At 55.6% G+C, this 22,746-nt stretch overlaps 1 protein-coding gene across 7 annotated transcripts in view; it reads right to left on the bottom strand.

The window, feature by feature from the left end:
* Positions 1 to 22,746, bottom strand: part of ARHGEF10L (Rho guanine nucleotide exchange factor 10 like) — a 145,051-nt gene that overhangs the window by 79,303 nt on the left and 43,002 nt on the right. For 5 of the 7 annotated variants that reach the window (XM_057549406.1, XM_057549422.1, XM_057549415.1 and 2 more), the window contains 3 exons: positions 10,101 to 10,192; positions 8,251 to 8,334; positions 4,348 to 4,520 (listed from right to left, as the gene is read on the bottom strand). In XM_057549406.1, coding sequence (XP_057405389.1) covers positions 4,348 to 4,520; positions 8,251 to 8,334; positions 10,101 to 10,192 — 349 coding nt within the window. The remainder of the gene's footprint in view (positions 1 to 4,347; positions 4,521 to 8,250; positions 8,335 to 10,100; positions 10,193 to 22,746) is intronic. The other 2 variants (XM_057549427.1, XM_057549438.1) reach the window with 1 other exon arrangement.

Genomic DNA, 22,746 nt, shown 5'->3' with positions numbered 1-22,746 from the left:
GCCCCCTCCCAGTGCTCGGAGGACAAGGACTCTGTCTCGGTCATCTCCCCATCCCAGGAGCCCAGCGTGGGGCTCTCGACATAAGAGGTTCTTGGCAAGTTTCTGAGCTGGATGAATGGCAGGTGGATGGGTGGGTGAAATGGGTGGGCAAGGGGATAAATGGATGAGTGGGCAAATGCAGAAAGATGGGTGAATGCAGAGAGGGGTGGTTGGATGGGTGGACAATAGACAGATGGGTAGATGGACAGGCTCATAGATGGATGGATAGACAGATAAATGGATGGATGGGTGAGCAAATGGATACATTTAGTTGGATGACCGTACAGCTGGGCAAATGGGTAGAGGGATGAAGAGATAGTCAGATGAATTAAAAAGAACATGGATGGATGGAAGCAGTGCTGTGCTGGTAATTATTCAACGAATGGTTCTCCAGGAAAAAGAGCCCTGTTTTGTAGTATTTCCATGGAGTGAACACGCCCACCATGGCCAATTTCAGACTACCAATGTGACATCACTGAGTGTGAAGTTGGAAAGGGACGTGCACAGTTGGTTCTTGGGTTCTTGTGAGCTAGGACGAGCTGGCTCGAGCACACCACTGGAGGAAAGGTGGAGGAACAGAGGGAGGAATAGATGGAGGGAGGGATGGGCAGGCAACTGGACGGAGGGATAGGTGGCTGACTGGCTTACATACTATCTGGGAAGATGGACAGATAAATGGACAAACAGACAGACATTCAAATGCATGAACTGTAGGAGCAATAGTGATATTTGGTAAAATATAGAGAAGACCAGCACTGGGACTACTTGTAGAAAAGTAGACAAGCAGAGGAATCGAAAGCATGAGCTTAGAGGCAGGTGGGCCTACACTCAAATCACTGCTCCCCGCTTACTAGCTGGAAAAGTCTCTTTCCCTCTCTGAGTGACAGCTTCCTCACTGGGAAAGTGGCCATAATAATAACTACCTCATAGTATCACTGAGAAGGTTAAATGGACAAAGCATGTAAACCCCAGAGCTTAGTGAGTGTTCAAAAAAATGGAAGCTTTTTTAGATATTAGACTATCTTTCAAATAATAAATGCTCAATATTTGTTGAATGGATGGACAGTTGATTGGATAGATGGATGGATGGATGGACGGATGGAGGGATGAACGGATGGACAAGGTACTTTCTTTCCAATCCTATGTGATGTTGAGCTGCAGTTCTACCACCTACTTGCTGTGTGGCCCTCACCACATCATTTAACCTCTCTGAGCTTCTGTCACTTAGGTTCTCTGATCAACAAAATGAGACTCTTAAAGCAAGTGATATCAACCACTCTAGGGTATTAGGAACAATAAACGAAACTGCTCTGTCAGCTGTACCACACTGGGCAAATATTCACTATTGTTATACAAAAAAGTAGCAGGACAGGGATCCTTCTGAGAGTTACTCAGACTCCCCAAAAAACTGGAGTCCTGTTTCATCTGTAAATAAGACTGACGTGATAAATCATAAAGGACCTGGGCCTCTGCCTCTCTCAGGGTCAGAAGAACTAGATTCGAAGGTCAGCTGCAGAATTAGCCGGATCAGAGTCAACCAGCTGAGGTCAGAGCTGGCATTGCTGCCCAGGCCCCTGGCCAACCGGATCACGGTCACCTTAATTATGAAGAGATCACAATCAGAAAGTGGAAAGGTTCAGCGGAGCTGGGGAAAAAAAAAAGAAAAAACCTCCCACTGACCATGGGGGTCGACCAGCGGGCCCTCGTTAATCAGGATCAGACTCCTGGTCACATGTGGGTCAAGTGCTCCTGAGGAGGTCCCTCTGCAGACCCTCAGTCATTTTCTTTGGCAAAAATCGGCCCACTGAGGGCTGGCTTGGCCAGACACCTGCAGGAGGGGCTCCACTAGTTCTTTTGCAGCTGCACAGGGTGCCAGGCTCCTGTTAGACTCTAAGGACAGGACCCGACTCTGCCCAGATCTCTGCTGCCCGACGCACCACAGCACAAACTACATACAGGCAAGCAGCGGTGGCCCCGGAAACATGCAGCGGCTGCAGCACGACGCGTAGGAGCAGATGCGCCCCAAGCAGCTCAGGAGGGCAAAGCCCTGCAGGTGGGGCTGGGGTGGGGGAGTTCCCAGGGGCAGAGGTGGGTGTCAGAGGAAATGCCCCCCTATAATCCCTGGGGGCCTGCTGTTCAGGGAACAGGTGGGCCTGGGCCCATGGCTGGAGAAAAGTCCTCATGCTCAGAAATTCCAAGAACTCTGCATGTCGTTTGTCTGCTGAGGAAGAGTCCCAAGCCCCCAGCTTGAGGGTGTGCGGGACACAAGCCCAGGGGCAGCCCCCAGAGACCCCACCCCTGGGGCCAGGCCAAGGTGAGGGCCCGCCCAGCATTTCTCAGAGTGCTCTGTGGGCCCCTTGCATCCCCGGAGGACAGAGCGCTGTTCAAAAGCAGATTGCCAGGCCCCAGCCAAACCCTGAACCTGGGAGCGAGGCCCCGACATCTGCGATTTCAACCAACTACCCACGTGATCCTGATGCCTGTGCAAGTCTGAGGACCACCACGGGAGAGCCCAAACTCAGCATCCCCGTACGTCCTGCCCTGAGAGGTGCTGCCGGTTCCCTCTTGGTCCCCAGCAAGAAGGCAGGGGGCCGGGGAAGCGGCCGTGGGAGATTAGGAGGGACAGTCAGAGGCTGAGAACAAGGGCTGGCCCAGGCCTGGAGTCCCACCTGCTCACACTCTCCAGAGCCGGGCTGGGACACACGAGTCCCGCCCCCGCTACGCAGAGGCTACCCAGGGCGCGTGGCGCCTTCCTAACCAAAGGCCCCTCCCTCCCCTAAACCAGAGCATGCTGCCCCTTCTCAGGACAGAAGCAGGAAGAGGCCTGTTCCTGGGCTTCCGCCTGGGTCATCCCTCCAACCGGGGACGCCTTTCCCATCTCCTCTGGCTTCTGCACCCCAGCTCCCAACCCGCCTCTCTTGGAAGGAAGCCTCCTGTGATTAGGCCCATCAAATCCCACCTGTGTCGGGCAGGCGGCCATAGGTACATAGGTTCACAGAAAGGCACGTTTTCTTCATTTTTGACAAACCGTTTCATATTCGGTATCTCCTCCTAGACCACAAAGGTTCCCCAAGCCTGGGCTGGGCCTCCCAGTCCCCCTGTACCCCAACCCACACCCTAAGATATGGACTGGACACAGAGCAGGTGTCCGAGATGCTTAACTTTTTTTTGCTAGCAGGAGGTCAAGGCTGTTTTCCGTGGCGCCGCCCGTGGGGGCCCAGCCGAGAGGAGACCAGGGTTCAGGAGAGACCTGCTCAGCCCCCAGGCTTCCTGAGGACTTGGGAAGCCCTCTTCATCTGAGTAAAGTCTGTCTGAAGACTCTTAGGTGTAGGTGCTGCTCTGGCCTGCGCCCCTGTCCCAGAAGGGATCCCCAGACTCAGAAAGGGGCAGGAGGCACTCAGAAAAACTTGGGAGTTGGAGGCCCCTGTAATCCAGCCTGGGCCTGGGGCCCCTGCCTGGTCCCTGCCCCACCTGCAGGCAGGACTCGCCGACAGGTTGAGCCCACTTGCCTGCCTGTGTCTTTTCAAAAGGAACCTTACAGAGACCCAGTCACCTCTGGTCGGGCAGGGCCTGTCTCTAAGAAGCTGCTCCCATTAAATCCCAAATCTCGGCATGGATAGAACCTGCCTTCTGGTGGCTTCTAGAGAACAAAAGGGACAGGCAAGGCTGGCACAGAAAAGGAGGAACCAAACAAGCCATCCTCCTCTTGGCTTCCGTGGCTCCTTCCATGAAATCAGCAGAATGAACTCTGTTCCAGGCAGAAACACTGGAAGCAATCAACGCATGGATGGCACTTTGAAAGGCTTTGGAAAGAAGCCTGCCAGGCACCTCTGACTTAGCCCGCTTGCTCACTTCCCCAGGGCAGAGGGCTGGCGGGTCTCCCAGGGCTGGTGGGGGTCTCGGATTGATCTGAGAAGCATCCTGTGAGGCAGGGAGATCAAGCTGATTTGATCCATGTGTCAACTGTAATCAGTTGGTTAGGCTGCCCAAGCACTGTGTTGAGGAGGATTCTGAAGCCAGATCTGAGCCCGTGAGCATCGTCATCAATTGCCGGGTCTGCCACAGGCCTGGAACAGGGGCAGCACCTGTGCCAGGCACTAACCACGCCCATCCTAGGTTCAGGGCTCTCCACGGCCAATCAGCAATGCGGGTGGGTCACTTCCTGTCTCGGGATTACTTGGGCCACTTCTCCCTCTCTCACCATACATTCCTGGGAATCACTGAGGTTTAGGTACGAGTCTCAGGCCTGGCCCTCACCATCCCACTCGCAGGTGCCTTGGCTGGGGTGAGAGACGCCTTCCCCCTCACCTTGGGCTGGAAGGACACTCGGTGCTTGGCAGGCTCCGCCTCCGGCTTGGCCTCCTCCCCGGAGTCCTCGCTGTAGCTCTCAAACTCACTGGAGCTCCAGCCTAGGTCCTCCGTCTCCCGGGGTGTCCCGTCCCGGTGCACATCCTCGTAGAGCAGGTTCCTCTCTGCCCCTGCTGGCCAAGAGACAGGGCTGGTGAGCGGAGGCCCTGAGGCCAAGCCCACCAGCCCCAATTTCTGAACCCAGGCAGGCAGGTGGGGGGGTGGGTCAAGGTGGACCTTCAGCTCCACTTCCTGGTCCATAAGCAGGAGGCAGTGAGAATACGACATCCACCCCGCAGAGTGAGGAGGACGTGAAAAATGCAGAGAAGCACAAGAAATGTGCCTGGCACACAACCGGCTCAGTAACTTCCCCTATCCACATCACCTTGCTAGGATCTGAATGTTCATTTGGGGCTTGTGTGGCATTTTTTAGAGGAAAAGAGAAGTCCTAAGACCAAGTCCTGACTCAGGCCCTCAGCTCTGGCCTCAGCATCCTAGGGGGGAAAAAATGAAGATGTTCCGGAGCATTGAATGACTCAGATCCCTCACCCTAAATCTGAGTTCCCCATGAGGGTCCAGGATGGGCCAGTAGGGGGCGCGCCTGGCCCAGCGTCCAGGAATGTTCCCTTTTCTTCCCCGGCCCCACAGGAAATGCCTTGAACGGGAAACTGGGGGACAGAGACCTGACAGTCCACTGGCCTGGAGGGACAGGTGCCACCAGGGCCGAGCACTCTTGGGGTCCCTGTCAACTCGGGTTTGAGATGCTGTTTCTAGACTGAGGTGGGAAAGCCAATTTCCCGGGCCCAGAACACGGGGTCCCAGCCCTGGCCCCAGCTCCACCTCTGGGAGCTCCCAGTCTCACCTTCACCTCTGAGCTTCACTTCCTGGGTTGTTATCTGGAGAATAACTGAACTGCAGGCCTCACAAAAGTAAGGCCAGACTCCAAAAAAGTGCACAAAGGTGAAAATGCTTTTCGTTAACACAGACAAAATATGGCACTGAGATGGGTTTTAAAAAAGAAAAATCTGCTCAGAAACCACGCGTTCTAAAGAGGATGGAACTTTGGTTATTGGAGCCCTCTCTACAAAATGGGGATAATAAGCTGAAAGGTGGAGTAAATATAATATATGCACAAAAAGCTCTTAGTCAAGAGCCTGGCACATGGCAGGTGCTCAGCAAAGAGCAGCTGATCCTTACTCGTGGGGGCTCTGGGTGGGCTTGAAGGTCTCCACACTGACCCCAAGCCTCCACCTCCCCCGCACGGGAAAGCCGGGGGGTGAGGGGTCAGGGAAGATTTTCAGCCAAAGAGCAAAACAGACACACTGGGGCTTAGCTGGAGACTCAGGTCCCAGGATCAGGAGGAAGCACTGGGTTATTTTTCAGCAAAAGATGATAGTGACTAACGTCTCCAGGGAGTAGAGCAGCTGGTGACCAGGCTGTGACCTTCACAAGGCTGGGCTGATTGTCCTATTACTGCAATGGAGGCCCCGCAACCTGTGAGTCGAGGGGCAGAGCCCAGTTCTTGGGGCTGCCCCAGAGGAAGAACCACGTGGCATCTACTTCCCCTGACTTCTGGCCCCGCCCACCTACATCTACATGCTGGATTCTCCCAGCAGCCCTGTGGGGCCGGAAATTATCACCGCCTCCCATCAGACAGATGAGAAAATGGGGCCCAGAGAAGACATGTGCTTGCCCAAAGTCAGGCAGTGAGCGGGGAGGGGGCCCCATCCACTCGCCGCGCTGACGACCCCCTGGGCTCGTCCAGAAATACTCTCTCCAGTGGAGACAGTGTCACCAGATTCCTAAGCCTTCAGAGGCCTCACAGTGGCCTGGTTCCCGCTCCCCCCGTCTCCTGGGGCCACGGGCTTCACTAATGCTCAGGAACATGGCTCCCCTTTCAAAGCACTCACCACCACCCACTCGGTGCTCTACCTCACCTATCTCACGGCATCCTCCCCACAACCCAAGCAGGAAGCTAGCATTGCCCAGTTTTACAGATGCATCGACTGACGCCAGAGAGATTAACCAGAAGTTTTGCGGCGTGACCCTCCCCAAAGTCCTGTGAGGTCAGGACGATATTCTGATTTCATATGAAGAAGCCAAGGCCCAAAGCACAGAGCGCTGTGCCCTAATTAATGGCAGAGCCGGGATGAGAGCCCAGGGCTGTGTGGGTCCACTGGCCTGTGCGGCCTGCACCTCAGTGGACAACCTCCCCACCGAGCGCCGCTGAGCCCACAGGCCGTGCAGGTCAGTGCGGGGCCCTGGCAGGTGTGAGGCTCACAGCGCTCCTCGTGGGGTGCACCTGCTGAGGGCTGGGCCCAGCCTCGCCAACTCAACCCTCCCACAGCCCCGAGAGAGAGTGGGGGGTCTCAGGGCGGGGGTCCTGGTCCTCAGCTGGCAGGCTCAACTGGCCCCCAGGCCACCTGCTCTTGCCCACCTCAGGGTAAACCGCAGGACATGCCATATCCCCACACCCTGGGGACCTGAGGGTGCCCAGTGAAGACTGTGACCAAGTGATTAGTGGCTTGATTGGATTCAGGTGGGAGAACAGCCCAAAGGGGTCAAATAATGGCCTCAGGCCACTCAGATCTCCTGGCTCTGGGACCTTCATCCAGCCACCCTTTCCCACTCTCCCGGATTCACATGAGCTACAAGCAGGAATGGGTTCCAGGCTCCTCCAGGGCTTGTTAAATGGATGGGTGGGTCATGGGCCCATCCGCCCTGCTCCTGGGACAGGTGTCAAGAGTGTGCCCCCGGGGAACGTCGGGCCTTGTCATGTTGTCTGTGTGTCTCTCCCGCTGGACTATATGCTGCCCCGGGATGGTTACGGTCACCCCTGTCAGACTAGGAGCTCCACAAATGCAGGGGCTGTTTCCCCCACTAGACGGGGAGCCCCTGAAGACAGGCAGAACAGTGTTGTAGGAAAAGCAGAGTACAGCAGATGTCTATTCAAATTCTGGCTGTGTGATCTGGGGCTGGTGGCTTAACCTCTCTGATGTGACTGTCAACTGGAGCCATAGGCCCTGCCCTACCGACCTCACGGGGTTGATTGAATAGGGGAAGCAAATGTGTTTCATCTTTCATAAAATGCCTCCCAAGTTCTTTTGGGGGGGAGGGGACAGAGCACTGGACTTGGAGTCAGAATGACCCAGGTTTGAATCCCAGCTCTGCCTCTACAGTTTCCTCCTCTGAAGAATAAGGAAGTAATACCCTAAGTCAAAGTTTCAAAGCAGATTACAGGAGATAAACCATGAAGAGCAGCTGGCAAAACGTGTTTAAGCAAGGACAGCTCTTACTATGAATGGATGTTAAATACCCCTCCTCCCTGGGTAGTCCTCCTTCCAGCTAGGTGAGTATGTGGGCCCAGTTCCAGCAGCACTCACCCTCCTCCACCCTGTTTCTCCTCTGTGGCCCCAACCTCCCCGCCTTCCCAGCCCCGCACGGGCCTGGCCCTACAGCAGGGCCCAGGCTTTCCCAGGCTTTCTCTGCTTCACCATTCAGCAAGTCTGGACTATTATCCCATTTTCAGGAGGAATGGAGGCTTGGAGAAGTGAGTGATTTGCCTGGAGACCCACAGCCCAGCATGCCCCTGCCCCTGAAGCCCTAACCCCTGCGCTTTTTGCCCTAACCCCGCCCCATGAAGCCCTAACCCCGCCCCAGCCCCAGCCTGGCCACGCCCTCAGCCGTCTCCGGACTCTCCCGGGAAGACGGCCGTGGTTTTTAAAAGCAAGAAGGAGGGGCCGTGGACTCGGTGGGGCCGGGGAGGAAGTGGAAGGAGAGACCCTCCCCAGGCCCCGCCCCCCCGCCGCCCCTCCCACCCCTCCTCTGTCCGGAGAGAAGCAGGACGCCTGAAAGAGGCTTTACCCGGTTGATGGGCGTCCAGGTTCTCGCAGGGGACGTCGTCGTAAATCACATCTTCTTCCAGGGCGGGGAAAGTAAACCGGTCGACTGGGAGAGAAGGGAGAGGAAAAGAGCACGAAGGAGGCTGTGGTGGCCCAGGGCGGCTGCCAGACTGACATCAGGACTGCACCAGCTGGCAGCTCCCTCTGCCCGCCCGCCCGCATCCCCACGGCTCAGCTGGGCCAGCGTCCTGCAGCCCAGCCCCTGGGGAGCCCCTGCCTGCCACTGCTCTGAGAGGACGCAGGTTCCGCTGCCTCTTCCCGCTCCCCAGCCCCTCCAAGGCTCCCTCCCAGTGACTGCGGCACACCCCCCCTGCCACCCTGCCACCTGCAGGCCTGCCCCTCTGACTGATGGCACCTGCAGGGAGCATGAAGCAAACCCAGCACCTGTGCCTCAGGGCCCGGAAGCCTCTTCAGCCGCCCAGGCCGCCAGGACTACCCAAAAGGAGTCACCCCCCACCCAGAGGCGGGGGAGGGCAAGGCAGCCATATCTAATGAGCACAGGATACAGCAGGGAGTGGGGGAATGGATTTGGAGAGTGGGGTTAAGGAGAGTCCCCCAAAACTCAGCCAGCAGGGTCCTGATTGGTAAAAAAAAAAAAAAAAAAAGAAATCTGCAAATGAGCGCATCACTCCCCTAACATTTTGCTGGGTGTGCTATGAGCAGGGCAGAGAGCACATCCTGCCCATGTTAGCAACTCCTGAGCTGGAATATTTAAAGAGGTCTCCCCCCCCATAACTGTGTGCCTAATCTCTGCCCTCTCTAGGGGCGTGTGGCCCCAGCAGAGCAAGGGTTTGGAAAACTAGTCCCCACGCCTGATGGTAGCCTGTCCTCACCCCACAGGCCTTCCAGGAAGACAGAGGACCAGATGGACTCTGAAGTCGCCGTTCCTAACTGCGTTGCTCCCTGCGGTCCCAGGGCCCCCAGAGCCCTGTAGGAGCCTCACCGCCCCCTCCCCACCGACACAGATTCTGCCTCCCACATGGCTCAGACCTGCCCACCTCTCTCCAGGTCCCTGGCTCCAGCCATCAGCCTCCCTCCCCTGGACAGCCTCCAGCCCACCACCTTGTCTCGGAGCATCCGTGATGGGACTGAAATGCAGACGTGGTCTCATGGCTTCCTCTTGGCCTCTTATGGCTCACTGTCACTTTGGGGAAAGCACGGCCTCCGAGGCCACCCCACACACACTCTGGGGGGAACCGGGGAGATGGCAGCCTCACCTGGCCCTGCTCACCCCTTAGACCCTCCCCTCCACCACACCAAGGCTCACTGCTTCTCAGGTGCCAGGCATCCCCTCGCCCTTGGGCTCCGGCACAGGCTGCCCTCTCAGCCTAGACACTCTTGCCCTGACCCCTGCTCCTTCACTCTCTGCCTCAGGACTCGTGGGCTCTCCCAACTCTCACCTGCCCATCCTAGCACCTGCTCTCTGCACGGTAACCGCCCGCCTATGTGTCTGGTCCTGCTGCCAGAGGGACCTCGTCTTGGTCACGAGTATACACCCACCACCCAGATCACCCTGGCCCGCTGCAGGAGCTTTGGAAGTATTTGGGGGACAGAGGAGCAGCTGAACGTGTGATCTACTCCTGGATCACGACTCACATCAGGTGGCCAAGGGGGCAACTCTCAAGGGTGGGCAGTGGCCGGTCCCCCTCAGAGCTGCCACCAAGCCCACAGCAGCCATGAAGCAAGGACAACCCCTCGGCTCGCACGAGCCCACATCAGCTCTCTCAGCCTAGAGAAGGGGAGGCTATCCTGACACCAACCTCCTGGGGCTGAGACCTGGGGGAGGGGGAGTGGGGGATGCAGGGGACTTACTGCGACGGGAGCTCTTCCGTCTCCAGCTGGAGTGCCGGACCCCAGAGAAAGCTGTGTCCTCGGCATCCCCATTGCTCACCACGGCCGGCCCCCTGCAGGCGGAGAAGCAGGGCCAGTGAGCCGGGAGGATGGGACAGCTGGTTCCTTGAAGCGTCAGACAGCCCCTCACCAGGTGACAGGGCCACTTGCCCCCAAGGCCGAGCTGGGGAGGCCACAGCTGGGTTGGCCTTGGACAAGCCCCCTTCCCCTCTTGGCTTCCTCACCTTTAGAAGGCACTGTTAGGCCGACCTGCTGCTTTACAAGAGCATAAAGGTCAAAGGTATTCACGGTGATAAGTGATAAGGATCAGATGCTCTCCAGGCCAGGGCACCCTGTCCCTCCTCCTCCACGGCAGACTCAGTGGGACTCTCCATCTCCCCAGTCTCCACATGCAAAATGGAGGAGAGGACTGGGGGGCCTTGCATCTGAGAGACAAGGACCTGCAAAGCTTCGCAAGACCATGCGCAGAAGGCAGGGCTTAATTCCCACACACACTTGAGGATGGGCTGGACCAGAGACACGCTTCCCAGGAGCAGAGAAGCAAAGGGAAAGCAGTGGAGAAACAGCAGACACCACCTTAACCAAGCGGTCAAGTGAGCACCCCCAGTGCCGTCACTCGGGCATCATGTACTCCAGATACGACGTGATGAGGAGGATGTTCACCTCTGTGGGGTTCTTACCCCAAGCCCATAACCCCAGGCTCATCATGAGAAAAACACCAAACAAACCCAGATGGGGCAACATGCTGTAAAACACCTGCCCACGACCCCTCAACGCTCTCAAGATCATAAAAAAGAAAACTGAGGAACTGTCACAGAGCAGAGCAGTGTAAATGACAACTGAATGCCATGTGGGTCCTGGATGGGATCCCGGGACAGAAAAGGAACATAAGCAGAAAAACTGATGAAATCCAGATAAAGTCAGGAGTTTAGAGAATGGTAATGTGCCAACGTTGGTTTCTTAGTTTTGATAAATATCCCGTGGTCGTGTAAGATGTTAACAATGGGGAAAACAGGATGAGGTGGTATATGGAACTCTATGTGCTACCTTTACAACGTCCCTGTAAATCTAAAACTATCCCAAAGTGAAAGGTTTTTGTTTTTGTTTTTTAAAGCCCGTGCTCAAAAGAAAAAAGCCACATCTGGCAACCCGGAGGGTAGAGGCCTTCTACTGTCCAAGGCAGCAGCCACTGTTAGGAAGAATTGACTTGAACTTGCCAGCACGCAAGCCCTTAACAGAGGAGGAGGAGGAGGAGAGGGAGGGGGCGGAGGAGGGGGAAGGGGAGGGGGAGGGGAGGAGGTGGGGGAGGGGAGGAGGGGAGGACAGCGAGGAGGAGGAAGGGGAGGGGTGGGGAAGGGGGGAAGGGAGGGAAGGGAGGAGGAGGGGGAGATGACAACCAGGAAGTGCAGGGAGAGGGGAGGGAGGAGAGTGAAGTGTGGAACACCTCCTTTGAGCGGGCCCTTGGCCTCGCCTTCCCAGTAGCACTGACAGGTAGATCCTGGCATCCTTCCCACTCAGCAGGTGGCGGGCAGAGGAACCTGCCCAAGATCACCGGCCTGTGAGTGGCAGAGCCGGACCGTGAAGCCAGCCTGCTGGGCCCCTAAGCTGGGCCCTCAGGACTGCGTCTCAGGTAACAGAGCAAGTACGGCTGTGACGATGGAAACATGCCACGTCTGTGACGATGGAAACATGCCACGTCTGTGCTGTCCAGTGAGCCACACGTGGCTATGGAGCACTTGGAAGGTGGCTAATGGAACTCGTATGGCTAAGGAACTTAACGTTTCATTTTATTTCATTTTAGGTCATTTAATTTAATTTAATTTTATTTTTTTATTTTTTTATTTATTTATGGCTGTGTTGGGTCTTCGTTTCTGTGCGAGGGCTTTCTCCAGTTGCGGCGAGCCGGGGCCGCTCTTCATCGCGGTGCGCGGGCCTCTCACTGTCGCGGCCTCTCTTGTTGCGGAGCACAGGCTCCAGACGCGCAGGCTCAGTAATTGTAGCTCACGGGCTTAGTTGGCCTAGTTGCTCCGCGGCATGTGGGATCTTCCCAGACCAGGGCTCGAACCCGTGTCCCCTGCATTGGCAGGCAGATTCTCAACCACTGCGCCACCAGGGAAGCCCGGTCATTTAATTTTAAATAGTCACATGTAGCTAGTGGCCCCCGAACAGGACAGCACAGGCCGAAGCCACCAGCACTATTGGAGAAGCAAGACTCAGCTCCAATTTTACTGCCAGAAGTCAGCAGTGTCGCCCGGGGGTGAGGGGCACGTTTCAGTCCTGGGGTAACGCTTTCCATCAGCGGGAAGTAAAGGCCAAGAGGGGACAGGCCGGTCTGGACCAGGAGGGGTGCTGGGCTGGGGCCACCTGAGCCCCAATCCCTAACAGCGCTTCCCTGAGTCACCACCTTCTCAGCCTGGAGACGCTTCAAGGTGCTGAGTCCAGCCGCTCAGAAATGCTCAGACACAACCAAGTCATTCCAGCGGGAGTTGACATGAGAGTTTGGCAGAATTTGGTTTTAAAGTTTGCTTTGCTACGTTAACCACGACAACTGGTGTCTACTGGAAGAACGTGCCAGGTGCTGCTTGCTATGCTTTACCTATATTTGCATATTTCATTACACAAGAGTGCACGTGAGGTAGGCAGTGTCGTCCTCATTCTAAGATGGGGAAGCTGAGGCTCACAAAGTCTTGATGACTGACTACCGAAGTTACTCGGCTCATCAGAGGGAGCTGGAATCTGCAGCCCAGCCTGTCCGCCTGCAGAGTTGCTCCTTCCACCAGACCATGTGGAAGTAGGGAACCCACATCCAAACATTCACCGACATCACAGATTCGCTGTGTCACGACATCACTGCACCTCGCTTGACTACTCTCCTAACCATGTTTTTAAAAAGGAAAGAGAGAAAGAGCTCTTGGCATAGTCAGAGACACACGTTCGAGTCTCCGTCCGGGAGAAATCGTGACACCAGCTCCAAGGCTGAGGTGCGTTTCGACCAGTGGACACCCCGGAAGGTCCCGGGTAACCTCTAAAGGTGACATCGAGGCGGGATGGGCATCTTGGGGTAAGGTCAGACCAGCTTTAGAAGGGATCTGGAACTGCTATGACATACTAAAAGCCAGGATGGGGCTGAAAATATGAGCCTCTGGTTTGCACGTTACCAAAACACAGTGAACTTATTTTGTCATGGTATTTCATTTTGAGTAATTTAATTTTAAACAGCCGCATGTGGCTAGTGGCCCCCGAACAGGACAGCGTGGGTCTAAGCCACCGGCACGACTAGAGAAGCTAGTCTGGGCTCGTGCTTCTATTGAGCAGTGACCGAGGTACTGGTCCTGGCTTCCTGGGCGGGGGAGCAGGGGTCACACAGCAGAGCAGTCACCTTTATGCCCACCCTGAGTGCCTCAATGGCTGAGGCAAGCAGAGACACCAGGGGCCCCAAGGGAGGGAAGAGGCCAGTGCCCGTGCATGGACAGGTCTCCCCAGGCTTGGCTGGAGACCACCAGCACCCCTGCCCTGCGCTTTGCTGGTATCTTCTCTGCGCCCAGCCCTAGGCAGAGTGCTTGAGGACAAGTGTGTGTCTTATTGTGACCATTTTACAGATGAGGAAAGTGAGGTCCAGAATTGGCAAGTACTTTGCCCCAAATCACCTGGCCAGCAAGTGGCAGAGTTGCACTTTGCCTGCAAAGCCTTGCTCTTGACATCAACTCTGCTGCCCTCAGACCTGAGCAGGTGTTCCCCAGGCAGACGGGAGGGGGAAGAGCCTCCCAGGCCAGGGAAGCAGTGGGCATGGCAAGAAATGAGGCTGGGGGTGCCTCCTCCCTCCCTGGCCCTTCTAGCTGCCTGCAAAGGCCACTGACCCACCCTGAGCCCACCCAGGGGCAGCCTCTCCCAGCTGCTGCCTGGCTGGAAAATCTAATTCTCCTTGTGAGCAAACACTCCTGGAGCCTCCCCAAAGTTTTCGGATAATAAAAGAGCCATAAAAAAGCAATAAGAGGACAATTATCTCGCCCTTATCTGAGCTTCCTGCACTTCTAATGCCTCTCAGCTCGCACGCTCAAGAACGGCCAGCCACTAAGATGACATCATCTTACAAAGTGAGGCCACCGCCACTCGCCACTCGAATGCCAAGAAAAGGAGCCAAGTCCGTGGAGAGGAACAGAGAATGAGAAGCTGGGCAAAGAAGAGGAGGCCCCCCGTGACAGCGTTCACCGACCAGACTGAGGTCAAGTACACCAGGAGGCCGCCACGGAGCTCAAAGTACCTTCTGAGCCCACCTCCTCTCTCTCCAGGGACACGTCGGGGACAAGAGGGGAGTGAGTGTCCGGTGACAGCAGGGACCTGCTCTGGCCTGGTCACCCCATTCCGTCAGCCCCTTCACACGAGGACGCTCAGTGATGATAGATGCCCCCGCCCCCCAGCCTCTTCTAAAGACAAGAAGCCCCACTCCGAGAATGGCAGCACCCCTGCCCCTGCTGCTGCTGGGCCCAGTTGCTCAGCAGGTTCCACAGGGTCCCTTCCCAGAGGCTACACAGTGTGAGTTGTCAGAGAGAAGACCCCCAAAACCAGTGCGGTCAGAGGATCCCTGGCTGGGGGTGTGGGTGTGTGTGTGTGTGTGTGTGTGCACACAGTATTCCCGACGCCTTTTCCAGGACAAGGTATGAAAAATATGAAAGAGGAAAGAATTCCACCTTTGGGAATTGAAAGGACCAGAATAACATGAGCCTTATAAGGCCTTGAGTAAAACCCAATCTGCAGCAGACCGAGGGCTGGGACAAGCAGGGCTTGCCCAGGACGGCCCGACTCAGAGCAGCACTCCCCTCGAGAACTTCCCCACCAGCACCCCCCACTACCCCCACTACCCCTATCCCTAAATCTAAGAGACACAAAAGAAAGGCAAAAACATCAAGCCAGCATTAAGCCTGCTGCCAGATTTCTTTTGAGCCCTGGCCACTTTTTAGTTCATATAGCATGTTAAAGCCAGAAAGGGGGTAGGGGGGAGGGATAAATTGGGAGATTGGGACTGACATATACACACTACTATATATAAAATAGATGCTTAATAAGGACCTACTGTATAGCACAGGGAACTCTACTCAATACTCTGTAATGACCTATATGGGAAAAGAATCTTAAAAAGAGTAGATATATGTATATGTGTAACTGATTCACTTTGCTATACAACTGAAACTAACACAACATCATAAATCAACTGTACTCTAATAAAGATTTAAAAAAAAAAAAAAGGACTTCCCTGGTGGTCCAGTAGTTAAGACTCTGCGCTTCCACTGAGGGGGCATAGGTTCGATCTGTGGTCGGGTAAGTTCCACATGCCGCAAGGTGCAGCCAAAAAAAAAAAGGCAGAAGGACCTTGAAGATCACCTGGTCGGAGGATTCAAAGCAGTTGCCCACGGCAGTCACCTGGGAAGCTCCTCAGAGATACAGACCCAGAGCCCCTGCCCCAGTGATTCTGACCCATCGGTCAGGAGGGGCCCAGCATTGGTGTTTTTAAAGCTCCCTCCTGGCTCCAATGTGCAGCCAGGGTTAAGAACGGGGGAATCATGGGCTTAGGGTGGGAATAGACATATGCTCCAGAGCCAACAGACCTGGGATAAAATCGCAGCTCTGCCACTTGGCTGTGGACCAGGACAGTGGCTAAACGTCCTGGAGCTGCTGAGGGACGGGATGAATAATCGCTCTACTTCCTGCCGTGAGGATTAAATGAGATAACACAGATAAGGCACTTAGCACCTCTCTGTGCCTCAGTTTCCATATCTGTGAAATGGAGCAATAATACTTCCCTCTTAGGGTTCCAGGAAGGAGTAAATAAAGGCTTGTAAAACTCTTAGCAGAGGGTCTGGCCCACGATAAATACCCCCGGTGCACTGCTTCCCTTCCTCCTCCTTCCCCTCCACCCCTCCTCCAGCTAACGGGGTCCCTGTATGCAATCACCTCTTCACACCCCTCACATACGGAATGGTTCTGGGCCCCAGTCTGTTTGCCCTGTGCCATCCCCCACATGGTCACAAATCCACGTACTGAATGAGCAGAGTGGGGAGGAACCCCCAGGGAAGTCGGAGGAGGGGACCCTGACTTGATGTCTATAACACAGTCCTCAGTGGGGGGCGAGCATCCAGGCCCCCGGGGAACCATCTTTCCCCACAGCCACAGACAATGACCCAGACCCCACCTTGGCCTTCTTCTCTGTGGTGCACGCACCTCCCTCCCGTCATCTCGAGGGCCCCAGGCTCAGCAGTCTGGGGCCAGGACAGGCACTGTACCCCCAGCAATAACTTATCAAGAGCCTTGTGGGGTATTGCAGAATTTCCCATGGGAAAATGCTCACCCTATGTAATTAGGTCAAAAGGTGAGCTGGGAAACAGCATGTGCAATAAAACCACAGTTCTATAAAATATTGGTACGTATACTTCTATAGCAAGGAAGCTGGGCAGGAACACACAGTGATAGAATTAAAGGTTGCTTTTAGTCTATCATTTTCTGTACTTTCCAATTTTTCTACAGTAAACATGCACGACTATTAGAAAAACAGAAAGAAAGAAAGGGAGAAGGAAAACACATCCCAGGCAAGTTGAGCAACAGATTGGCCAGCGCGGGGTCCCTTGTGCCCTGGAGTCCCGCTCCAGGCAGACCCACACCCTTTGAGGACAGTGGTAAGAGCAGCTCGCTGACGGAGCATCTGGTCCTCACATCTCATTTAGCCTCCACTTTACAGAGACGAAATGGAGGGTTAAGCAGATCAGACAATGAACGGGTCCTGGGTTGTGGAGCTGATGTGGAAGACAGGCAAGGTCCAAACCAGTTCTATGCGGGGAGACGGGAGGGCAGAGGTTAGAACACTGGGTCTGGAAGCCAACCAGGTTCAACCGTGGCTCTGCCTCATCTCAGCTCCGTGTCCTGAGGCTGACAGCGTGTGTTCTCTGCACCTGCTTCTGCATCTGTAAAATGGGGATTACAGTAGCACCCACCTGTGAGTGTCACAAGCATTACTGGAGGCGGGAGAGGCTCTTAGAACAGGGCTTGGTGAATAATAAGTGCAGAATACGCGCAGGCCATTATTATCTGGCTACAGAGCCCATAAACACACCAAGGCACAGAATGTCAGCCCCCCGAGGGCAGGGACTGTCTGCCTCGGTCACTGCAACGCCTGGCACATTGCAGGCACTCAGTAGAGAGGTGGAGGATGGAGGACAGAGGGGAAGGGCAGGGGGACTGCCAGCAGAACGCTGGCCTGGGTGGGCAGGGGACTGCTGGGGAAGAGCAAACAGAGCCCCGGCCCTCTGGCTTTGAACCCAAGCGCCACTACCTGCCACTCAGCTCCCTTGGACCAGTGACTGCACCTCTCTGGGCCTGCACAACGGGACCCATAACAATTCCCTCTTTCCAGGGCTGCTGTGCTAGTCTCCTACTGCTGCTGTGACACTTCCCACAACCTTAGTAACTTCAAACAACACAGATGTATATTATCTCACAGCCATAAAGGTCTGAAATCCACAATGGGTTTCACTAGGGTAAAAGCAAGGTGTTGACAGAGCTGTGCTCTTTCCGGCAGCTCTAAGGGAGAATCTGCTCCCTTGCCTCTTTCCAGCCTCTGGAAGCAGCCTTGGCTCGTGGCCCCTCCTCCATTTTCAAAGCCAACCGCACAGCATCTTTCAATCCCTCTCTGACTCCACAGGCCCCCTTATAAGGATCCTTGTGATTCCGTTGGGCCCGCCTGGATAATCCAGCATCATCTCCCCATCTCAAGGCCCTTAACTTCATCACGTCTGTACAAGGTCACACATTCCCAGGTTCTGGGAATTAGAACATGGAAGTCTTGGAGAGGGTCATTAATCTGCCTGCCACAGTTGTGCAAATCAAAATGAGATGCGTGTGGAAAGGGCTACATAAACTGTAACGTCCGTGCACGTGTAAACTATTAGTACCATGTCTTCTTTGTGCCAGGCACTGGGATGGAAGATGCATAAGGCAGAGTCCTGTCACTGCAGGGGTCCAGGGGGTAGACTTGACACATTCCTGAAGGGGGACTCGATGTAATGAATGCGAACCTGTGTACATTTTTTCAGGCCAGAGACTGTGTGGCCTTCATACTGGGGACTCAAAGGGTCTGTGATCCAAAGACCATAGCTCCTATATGGAAACCCCTTGTAGCCAGGGGTGGAAAAGGGGAAAAACAAAAACAAAAATACAGCTTTTCCAATTTAGGGTCTGGCAAGGGGCCAGACAGAGGTCTTTCATGGGAAAAGGGTCCCCATAACCCTCCCATGAGGGACTCCACTGGGAGGGAAGCTTGTCTCTGTCAGTCCTCGGGTCCCAGGGAGACCCTGCAGGACAGGACACAGGAGGCTATGAATGCTCTGGATCTGGGGAAACAGCAAGTTAAGGGCAAGCTCGGGATGCCAAGCAACTCCAGACTGTGTCTGCAGCAATCTCACCAACCTTCAGGGACACCTCCACTTCCTCCCGGGGCCGGGGGATACTCCAGCCTCGTCGAGCTGCCCCCCAAGAGCCCCCACGCTCCCCAGACCCTCGGCCCTCAGAAGCCACAAGGCCAGGCTGCAGGCCGGCCCTCCAGCGCCCTGTTTCCATCCTGTTCAAACACTGCTTCCCCAAGCCTGGTCTGATCTTCTCGGCACCTGATACGTCCAGGGAGGATGGGTCTCCTTGACTCTCCCAGCTGCCCAGCTGCTTCCCTCAGGCTCCAGGCCCGGGTGAGAGACGCTGGCCAGTGGGCAACAGTCCATCTTGCCTGGATAAGCCCAGGAAGGGGCAGGACAGGTACCTCCCGGGAGCCACTGAGAGTCCCTGCAGCCGGGCCAGGAGCCAACAGGAAATGCCGAGGCTGCAGTGGGGCCGGTGGGGATGGCAGCGAAACTGGGCAGGAAAAGCAAACAAATCCAGAGGGCGTGGTGCGCTCAGAGGTGAGAGACGAGGCCTGAGTCTGGGAAAACACAGGGAGCCAGCGACCTACGCGCTCTCATTTCCCAGCAAGTACTTACTGGGTGCTCAGGGTGGCTGTGAGTTCACAGGTTTCAAAGTCCACCAGAAAGGCCAACCCTGTGAGCTCCAGCGGATGGATGGCTGTGGAGCCAGACGGGCCAAGCTCCAGCCCTGCCATTCACCAGCTCTGCAAGATCTCGGGTAAACTACTTCAACTCTAAGCCTCAGTTCCTCATCTGCAAAATGGGCATAATCAGTAGCCCCGCCTCCTAGGGCTGTGTTGCCTAGGAGATGAGATCTTGGGCAGGAAGCACTCAACTCAGAGTGTGACTCAGGAAACAGCAGCCGACGTGAGTGGCATCGGCGGGATCAGCCACTCAGCCGCTTGAGGCCTCCCTTCCCTCTGGCCTCTGTCCTGGCCTCAGTCAGCTGCCAGAGTCAGAACCCCGGTTCAGAGATTCTGTTTCCACACCGTTTGTTGTCTCTTCATTTTCACGGAGACACTGAGAGTCGTCTTTCAGACCCGGCTCCTCCTTCTGTCCATCGGAATCCATCGTTCATTCAACAGGGATGCCTTCAGCACTCGCCCTGTGCCTGGCAAGCACTCGCCCTGTGCCTGGCACCATGCTAAGCCGGGAGGATGTGGCAGCAAACGAAATACCCGCCTCCCCCACCAAGAAAAATCCCTGTCCCCATGGAGCCGTCCTGCAGGTGGAGACGCCCTTCCACACCCCTCTACCATCACAAGACCTCTGTGTGGGGCAAGAGGGGAGGGGGCTGCTTTTACTCTGCTCCCATCTCAAGGGAAGGGGCGCCACCCAGAGTCACACACAGGCAGGGCCGAGGCCACTCTGCTTGGCTCCCCAGGTGGGGTCTATGGAACATTCCAGCAACAGCTTGGACACTACTCTCCCAAGAGCTCAAGAGGCAAAGTTAGATCTCATAAGAGGCAAAGTTCTTACCCCAATAAACACACACAGAAGGGGATCGTTCATACGGAGCCAGCCACGCCTCCCAGCATGAACCAAAGTCTGAAGTCCTGAGCTTGGACCCTGAGTCCCCAGCGCATCCCTGGAGGGTCGGGTGATGGTCAAACACCTGGCCTCCGGTCAGAGAGGCCCTGGCTCTAGTCTCTGTTGAATGAACATGTACCATCTACATGTAACTCTGGCCACCTAACTTCCCCAAGCCCCAGTTTCCCACCTGTGACGTGGGTAATGAAGTGTCTGCTTCCTAGAGACAAGAGATGGGACTGGGCATTTAGCTTGGTGCCTGGTACACAGTAAACACAATCACTGTTATTACTATTATCATTCGCTATTATTGCTGTTGTCGTTGTTGCTGTTATCTGATAATATGTCCTGTTTTCGGAAAGAGAAAGTGGCAGCAGCTAGCCGAGCAGGCTGAAGGTTCTTTTGCCCGGCAGCAGGACGGACAAGGGCCCAGGCCTCCTCGCTCCTTGGGATTGCGGAGCAGCGGGGCCCGACCCTAAAATCACGCCGTGGGCCTCGGCACCACACACACTCAGCAAAGCCAGCAACTCTGCCTACCCCATAATAGCCTGGCTGCCTCCTCGGGGCAATCCCACCCACCAGGTGAAGGGACCCGGAAGCCCACAGGCCTCACAGCCAGACAGGGACCCGGTGCCCCTGCCCAGGTCACCTGGACCACCCGTCAGCCTCAGCTGTCCTTGTAACCAGTGATGCAGCACCGAATAAATGTTAACTTAACGTACACCTCACAGAGCCCTGCAAGAAAGCAGATTTATTATCCCCATTTTACTGATTAAGAAAGTGAGGCTCGGGACAGGAAACAACTTGCCCAATGACACACAGGTATTAAGTAACAGGTGAGACTCGAAGCCAGCTCTCTGCGGCTCAGAGCCCAAGCTCCCAGGCCCTTGAAGACCCGGACTCCAGCCCTCACTTTACCCACGGCGCTCCCACCGCCTTCCCTCCCCAGCTGTGGATGAGAGCTGGGGAGGGAGTGAGGTCACTTTGAGGCTGCCCGGATCTGGGCAGTGGTTCTAACTGTGCTGTCAGGAGCCTCGAGTCAGGCAGCCCTTGCTTTTCTGGAGGCCAGGTAGGCAGCCAGGCAAAGCCCAAGGCCACTTCCAAGCCTTCAGGCAGGGACCGTGAAAGAAATGCTGTGAGAAGAGATGAAATGTCCTCCACTTGGAGATTTGTTTTTTCAAAGCAATGTCGGCTTAGTGACTACCTCTGGGAAAATTTTTTTTAAAAAAAGAAAAGAAAGAAAGAAAATCAAGATATTTTTTTTCCCTTTGTCTTGGATACCAAGGAGAAGGAAAGCAATCTGGATTGACTCTTCTCCCAGAGGACTCCAGAGTGGAAATTCACCATCCGGGGAAGGAGGTGGAACTTAAGAAAATGGAGACCTGGAAGGGAGGGAACAAAGCTGGGAGCAGCACAGAGACACTTGACGGACAAGGAGTCAGGAGGCCGCCAGCATCTCACTGGGTGACTGTGGGCAAGCCCCACCCCTCAGTCTCTCCATCTGTAAAATTAAGCGGCTAGAAAGGAAGTCTCTCGGGACTCCTGCTGCAATCAATATTCTGCACGGGACTCACAGCCCATGAATGTCTGCCCCCATCAAGGGCTCTCAAAAGTGATGTTTATTCACACCTGTTGGCAACCCAGGCCTAGCCCAGGAGTCAGAGGCACTGGGCACACAGTCTCCGCCCCTTCGGCCCCATCGCACTGGAAACATCCAAACTAGTCAGGAGGCAGGAGCAGAAGCAACCAGCCTCACTTATTCCTCACGATGCGTAGCGGCAGAGAATACGTCCATCTTACAGATGCAGAAACTGAGGCTCAGAGAGCTTCACAGGGAGCCCAAAGCCACCCAGCTAGTGAAGGGCTGAGTGAGGATGTGAACCTCCAGGAGATGGTGTTCAAGGGAGCTGGGCTAACACCAGGACCAGGTACAGGATAGGTGGGCATGCTATGGAATGGCGGGTGGTGGGTTAAAGGCAGAGGCTGGGCCCCTCTCCCAGAAACGCGTGGCCCACACTGAGTGATTCTGACACAGTATAGCACCAGCTCTGGGGGCCACTGCAACAAGGCCTCCACAGGGCACCAGCACCAGCCAGACACAGCGTCTGGCCGCAGTCACCAGGTCTCCAGGACACACAGAGAGAAGGCGGCAGGGCCGGGCCAGACGGCTATGCTCCTGACTCTGAGGTCAGGGAACCAGGGTCTCCAGAAGGATGGCCTGAGAAAACCAAGTGCCAGACCCCTGGAAGGGGTGCACTTGCTGGCTGCCCACACCGTTTCCCAACCCCCTGCCCCGAGTCCCTGCTCAGTGGCTTCCTCGTGTGGACCCCTCCTCTCTCTCCACGGGTGAATTGATGCTCCCTTGCTCAGCCAAGAACCCCCTAGCGCCCCTCCGGTCAGTGTCCCTGTTCCCTGGGCACCCTCTGTCCCACCTGGATGAGTCTGCTTCCCTATCCAGACTGAGCTTCTGGGTGGCTTCATTCCGGGCCCACCGTGGAGGGACACAACCCCTGGGAGATCACAGCAATGTCAGGACTTCCCAGCCCAGGTGCAGAATCTCTGATTCATTTCAGGTCCCTAACCAGGGAGGAGAGCCTGGCCCCTCTTCTGGCCATAATTACACAGTGGCAAGCCCAGCA

This window comes from Balaenoptera acutorostrata, chromosome 1 (genome assembly GCF_949987535.1).
Source record: "Balaenoptera acutorostrata chromosome 1, mBalAcu1.1, whole genome shotgun sequence".
Classification (NCBI taxonomy): domain Eukaryota; kingdom Metazoa; phylum Chordata; class Mammalia; order Artiodactyla; family Balaenopteridae; genus Balaenoptera; species Balaenoptera acutorostrata.
Note: the sequence above shows the minus strand (reverse complement) of the source record. Positions and strands in the feature narration are given on the sequence as shown.